The sequence below is a fragment of the Balaenoptera musculus genome, chromosome 14 (genome assembly GCF_009873245.2).
Source record: "Balaenoptera musculus isolate JJ_BM4_2016_0621 chromosome 14, mBalMus1.pri.v3, whole genome shotgun sequence".
Lineage (NCBI taxonomy): Eukaryota > Metazoa > Chordata > Mammalia > Artiodactyla > Balaenopteridae > Balaenoptera > Balaenoptera musculus.
Window position 1 is genome coordinate 33522292 of NC_045798.1, and position 6633 is coordinate 33528924.

General features: G+C 55.8%; 1 protein-coding gene across 1 annotated transcript; it reads left to right on the forward strand.

The window, feature by feature from the left end:
- Positions 1-293: 293 nt before the first annotated feature.
- TMEM200C (transmembrane protein 200C) lies at positions 294-6299 on the forward strand. The gene is made up of 2 exons (XM_036823241.1): positions 294-690; positions 3575-6299. Exon 2 carries the CDS (start codon positions 3679-3681, stop codon positions 5524-5526), a length of 1848 nt encoding a protein of 615 aa, XP_036679136.1. The 5' UTR covers positions 294-690; positions 3575-3678; the 3' UTR covers positions 5527-6299.
- Positions 6300-6633: the final 334 nt, after the last annotated feature.

Below are 6633 nucleotides of genomic sequence, written 5' to 3' on the forward strand. Positions count from 1 at the left end.
GCCCCCGGCCCGGGCCCCCTCCTCCCCCTCCCCTCGCGCCTCCCAGTCCTCGGGGAAGTGGTTCTTCCGAAGGGACGCGCGCCCGCGGGAGAGGAAGTGGTGGGAGCGGGGGGAGGCCGGCGGAGGGGGGGCGGGGAGCCGGGGAGGAGGCGGGGGACGGGGGGCGGGTGCGCCCCTGAGCTGCCGAGTCGGGCCGGGTACCGACTGCCATCCTGCAGCAATTTCCCTGTGTCATGGCTCCGGTCTCTTAGCAACAGCCGCGGGTCCGGCCGCCCCAAGCCGAGCGAGCCGCCGCCGCCGCCGCGGGCTCAACTCCACCCGGCGGAGCCCGGCGCGCCGCAGCCACACAAAGAGGCGCCGGGCCGGCCGGGAGCGCCGCGGAAGGGCACGGCGAGGGACCGGGGCGGCGGCGGCGGCGGGGAGAGCGGCTCCAGGCAGGATGCAGGATGCGGAGGACCTGACACTTCTTGGAAACTCTTGGAAATGGCTCCCGCCCCGGCACCGTAGGGGGCTACGCACCCCGGGCGGGCGCTCGCCCCCGCTGGGCTGCTAAGCCGCGCTCGGATGGAGGGCCCCCGAGGCGCTGTCCCTGCGCTCCGCCGTCGGCTCGGGCTGAAAAAGTTTCTCCATGGTTCCTTTGTGTAGCCCGAGCGCCCGTTCGCTGGCCGCGAGCTGCCCCAGTCTTCCCGGGTAAGTGAGCGATATTGTTTGCTTCCAGTGCTGCCATTTTGAGCAATTCTGTCTGTCCCCGGCCCCCGAGCGGCCCCTCCCCAGCCCTCCTGCCCGAGCCTGGGTCCCCCGGGCGGGTGTTCGGGAGAGTAATTTTCCTGGGCGGGCTACACGGCATGCGCTGCCCAGATAAAAGCGAGTTCAGGATTGCCCTCACTTCGCTCCTGCCTGTTTTCTTTCCAGAGGCGGACTCCCAGCTGCTGCACTCATGTGACTCCAACATAAATAAGCAGACCTAATAAGAAGGGCAAGGGGCTCGCTGCCCTGCCAGTGAGTGACCGGGGGTCGAGGACCTGGGTCGAGTCCCGGGCAGGGCAGGGCGCTCCCAGTCCTGTGGGCTCTGAGCCTCAAGACACCGAGTGGGGCTTAATCCATCATGAGCCGAGAACTTGAATGTCTCTCTTGGAAGCAGTTGTATTTTTAGACATCCCTCCTTTGCTTCCCCATCCTCCATTCCTTAACCACCCAAAGACCAGCACCAGGCAGTAAATTGCTAGGGCAGCCAAGCTCGAAAGATAAGTTTGTTTTCCTTCGTTCTGTAGGAAGAAAACCTCAAAGGTGGGTTTTCCTTGCCATCTGACCTTTATCAGTATTTTCCGTCAGATGGAAATACATAATAAAGGAGTTCAGGCTTCAGCAGAGCTGAAGGAATAATAAACTAGGGAGTTAATTACTAGCTGTTAAACTAATTTTAAAGATCTTCTGTAAACGATTTGTTGAAATCCATTCCAATCTTCCTTACACTCTACCCAGAGCCAAAGCTGCCTTGCTGAGGTGAAATACATGTGTGGACCTTCCTCTCCCAAGACGTCCAGCATCCGTATCAATGCCCAACAAAATGTTAGTTAGCCCTTCTCTCCTCTGGGAGAGCCACCTTGCCAACTGAGTCTGGGTTTGCTTCTAAAATGTCCGGCTTCCTCAATCCTTCTTAAAATAATCACAGATCTTCAGATTATTACATTAAAGATGCTAGAGTCTAAGCAGTCTTTGTGTTACAACTACATAATGAATGTGTTCATTTGGGGGTGGGAGGAAGGGATGGACAGTAAGGTACTCTGGTTTGGGGTTTTTTTGTTTTTTGTTTTTCCAATCTGTACTTACTGGTGCAGCTCCTTAAAAACAAAATTCAAAAGGTTTATAGATGTCTCTCTACTAACCCTCTGTAACCTACCTCATGTTTAACCCCTCTCTAACCCACCTGGCGTTCCTCCTTACTGAAAACCAACTAAGTTCCAAGGAGATACTGATTTGCAAACATTGGAAATAGTTGATTACCATTTGCTTTTCCACCAGTGGAGGAATGATCCTGCCTGAACTGGTATGATGGAGGTGAATCAAGGCCCAAAGCTCTTCACCCAGGCACCAATTAAAAGCAAAATTCTACCTAAGTAATCCCACATTTCCAAAGGGTAATTTATTCTAAAACATTAATTATTTTATAAAGGATATAATTCCCAAAGGCTTGTGAGTGATATCTAAGCCTTTCAATTTCATACAATGCCCTTAATTTTAACATCTCTATTATAGAAGGGAACACAACCAATGGAACAGAAAATGTGTTACTCTGGGGATCCAGTAGGATTGAAATTTTTAGAAGCTGACAGATATCCACAGAGATGCGTCTGTGCATTTACCTACCCAAGCTTTATTATAAACAACTAAACTTCCTATAGGATATTCCATTGACTGTTGCTGCCCTCCTTTCCTAAAAATGACCTCATGAGAAAAAAAGATGAAAACAGCTCTCACGTGGGGAAATGTCATTCTACAAATCGTTATTATGTAGACTGCTGTACCTAGTTAACTGCCTCCTCATTTAAATATTTGGATTCTTCAGACTGTGCTGTTGGCACAGTAATAAGGGGTCAGAACGCTATTATGGCAGAGTTTGTTTTTTAGTTTTTGTTTTGTTTTGGTTTTAGATTGGAGTTTTCCCATATGAGAAAAAGATCTTTCTCTTGGAGAGTCTGGGGGACTTCTCAAATTCCCTGATGAGATCTAGCACATGATACCTTTAAGGGAGTTCCTCTGAGGGAGGAGAGGAGGCCAGAAGGAAGAGCGCAGTTACATAACCAGTTACCTAAAACTAAATATTCCACCCCAAGAAGCTGTCCAGATGTTGCGAAAGAGAAATGAGGAAGCGGCTGTGAGAGGGATCAGCTTGCCTCTAGCTGTAAGAACAGTGATGGCTGGGAGACCAGCTGGTGGAGGGAACCATGGTCAGAGCACTGACATAGTTCTCTACTGTTCTCCTAGCCATGAACTCTTTATTAATTATCTCGGGTAAATAATCCGTCTGCCAGGATATGACTTTTAATTCCCATCCAGTGAAATGATTTCCTTTTGTCTTTATAAGTCAGTAACTTTTGTGACTGTTTTCGGGACTTTGGGCCCCACATTGACAGATCCCTCCGCTCGGTTAGAGACTTGGAACTCTGGGGCAGCTCCCTTGAGAAGGCCAGGAAAGCCCTCGCCCGCTACCGCTGAGTCCCACATGTACTGATAGCTTTTACTAATGGTCAGAACTCCGTTGGCTGTCAGGCAGGAGGGTTTGAAATGAGCACTGCTGGAAGAGTATCTACAGAGTGAGTGGAGGATGGGGGGGAGAAGGAGGTGGACTCTCAAAGTGTTTTATCATCTCTGATCAATTATTGCAACAGCGCTTCTCTTCCTTTATCCATTTCCTGCACCCCCTGGTCTCTACCTAGGGCACTCCCGTTAGCGGGTAATGGCCCTGGGGCGAGGGGCACGCACGTGGTGGGATCTGGGAGCGGGACCATGGCAGCGCGTGGGATGTTGCTGCAGCCAAGCCTATACCCTCTGACTGTCTTCCTCTGCTTTGCAGCGGGAGGAGGTGGCGGAGCAGCTAGTGGGCAGCTGCTGCCCCCCCGCCCCACCCCAGCACAGGCCTCCGCCCCAGGGGCTAGCCCCGCACTGCACCCGCTCGCCATGATCGCCACCGGCGGCCTGCTGAGGATTTCCGCCAGAAAGCAGGATCCCCTCCGCCCCCCGAGCCAGGTTCCCAAGCGCAAGCGGAAAGCCAGGAAGAGGCGCAAGAACGACGTGGTGGTGGTGAAAGGCAAGCTGAAGCTGTGCTCCGTCTCCGGGCTCATCGCCCTCTGCGGGATCCTGGTGCTGCTGGTGGGCATAGCCTTGGCGGTGGTGGGCTACTGGCCCAAGGCCAACGGGACCAATAGGGAGGGGGGTAAGCAGCTGCCGCCCGCGGGCAGCGGCCACCGCGTCCCCACCATGAGCAACAGCAGCAGCAGTGGCAGCAGAAACCGGTCCAGGAAGCACCCGGGGCCTCCGGAGGGTGTCACCGCCAGTTCCGTGGGCGCGCCCAAGAGCACGCCTCCAGCACGGTCCCCCGCGCCCTCTTCGTCCTCCTCTACGTCCGTGGGCTTTTTCTTCCGCATCTTCTCCGGGTACCTGCACTCGGACAAGCTCAAGGTCTTTGGGCCCCTCATCATGGGCATCGGCATCTTCCTCTTCATCTGCGCCAACGCAGTGCTCCATGAGAACCGGGACAAGAAGACCAAGATCATCAACCTGCGGGACCTCTACTCCACCGTCATCGATGTGCACAGCCTCCGCGCCAAAGACCTGGCGGCCGCCGCGGCTGCTGCCGCCGCCGCCGCCGCCTCCTCGTCCTCCGCCCCCGCCTCGGCGCCCCCAGGGGCCGCGCCGCTCAACGGCTTCCTCAGCTACGTGCAGTCGCGGGGCCTGGAGCTGAAGCCCGGAGGCTGCGGCGGCGCCGGGGACGCCTTCGGGGCGACGGCGATGCTGGGCAGGGGTGCGTGGCCCCACCCCGCGGCGCTGGGCGGGGGCCGGGCCCGGGGCGCCGCGTCCCCCCCAGACCTGGCCTCGTCCCCGCGCCGCCCGCGGGAGCCCCAGAGCCTGGCGGAGGCCGTGTACAGCATCTACCGCGAGCGCTCCGGCGTGGCCGGCCGTCGCCGGGCCGCCGCGGCCGCCAGCAGCAGCAGCAGCCCGGCGCCCTGCAGCCCCCCCGAGAGCTGGGGGCGCCAGAACACCGCCAGCTCCCTCGTGGGCTCCTCGCTGAGCGCCTTCGCGCTGCTGCCCCCGCCGGGGGACCGCGACGGGGACGGGGACGCAGCGGGCGCGAGCCGCGGCTGGCAGCGGCCGCCCGGGGAGCGCGGCTCCCGGGAGATCCCGCGGGGCGAGCTCGACCTGAGCTTGACCGACCTCCGCGGCGCCCGGGGCGGCGCGCGCTGGGCGCCCCGCGAGCCGGAGAAGCCGGCGGGCGCGGCGGCCGCGCGCACCGCCAGGGGGCAGGGTGGCCGCCTGCCCAGGACCAGCAGGTACGCGGCCCTGCGACGCCGCAGCACCAGCGGGCTCCCGGACTACCGGGCGCCCTCGTCCCCCGAACCCCCGCCCGCCTCGCGCAGCGCGGACCTGGACTCGAGCGTCCCGGCCCCAGCTGCCTCCCCCGAGCCCCCGCTTCGGCGGGAGCGCTCGCCCCCCGCCGGGCCGGACTCGCCGAGCTCCCAGTCGGATGACCCGTCCTGCAGCAATAAGGGCTACACCCCCCTGCGGGAGGCCGGCACCTCCCTAGAGTCGGTGGTGGACCCGGTGGCTGGTGAAAGTCCAGACGGTGAGGCCGCCACCTCCCCGGGGGCGGAGCAGAGCCCCCCGGAGGGTCCCGGCCAGGAGCCCATAGCGGGCGAGCCCCCCCAGCGGGTGCAGAGGCAGTTTACAAACGAGGAGAAACTCTTCATGATTTCCCGATCTCACGCCCCAGGGGTCGAGGACGGAGAACTGGAAACTACTGGCATTTAGGGAAAGAGGAGGCGAGAAAAGAGTGAGAAAATAGGAGAAACGCCCGCTTGAAGCAGTGAGCTTAACAGTTCCCTCTGTCCTTGGGGATTTATCCGAGGAAATCGTCCACTACCCAAAGAGCTGCAGAATGTTAGCCTTGAATTGCGTTCACGAGATTCCTGTAGATAACTCCAAGCAATTTTTTTAAACAAAAGCAAACTAGTCTTATATGTCCGATGGTGATTGTATGTTCTATGAAAACCAAATGTATTAAAAGGTCAGCAATCTAGTTCACGAGATAAAATTCTCTTAATTTTCTTAGGATCAAAATAATATATTTTTGACAGTAACTGTGCACTTTACTCCAACTTTTTTTTTTGGATCCCTAATTTCCCTAACCTGTACTCTGCCGCTGGTTTTGTCCACAGCTGCTTGTGAATGACAAGCTTTTTGCCTCCTATGCTTTTGTGGAGCATAGAAGGGTCTGTCTCAGTTCTCTGAGAACTGATATTACGAAATGAAGTCAAAGCCAAAAGCATGAGTTCGTCGGGAAAGAGCACTTTCCTCGCCCCACCCCACTCTGCTCATCCAGTTGCCCAAAGGCCTCTCTATTTTTGAAAAGGGAATTTACATTTTGCTACTAGGGCGTCTAATGGAGACCAGAGGGGGCCAGCACCTAGATGGACTGTTACATTCCTAAATTCACTATATCAAGTACACGATACTTTATGGAGTACTATCACACCTGTACTGAAAATAGCATTAACATGAAAAAATCTTTTTTAATAAAACAAGTTTCCAAACAAACAAACATAATACTCCCTCATTTTGCCTTGGAACTAATACTTCTAACACACATAAAACATCAGGCAGTTCAGCTGGTAAATCTAAGATATTTTGCTATGATACTGCTACTGCGATTCTAGCTCTCTTCCCACAAAGTACTCAGCACCATCCTCACTCAACCAATTTCCATATTTTTACCTATTAAATACAGTGTAGAATTGAACATTTGGGAGTGTCTCTTTCAAATAGAATGAAACATTAAATAAACAGTAATTTTCTACAGTACTTCTAGTTTACCTCTAAGTATTAATTTACAGAGCATCAGGCTTCATGTTCTGCTGT

Coding starts and splice junctions, on each gene's coding strand:
- TMEM200C (XM_036823241.1), top strand. CDS start 3,679: ATGATCGCCACCGGCGGCCTGCTGAGGATTTCCGCCAGAAAGCAGGAT.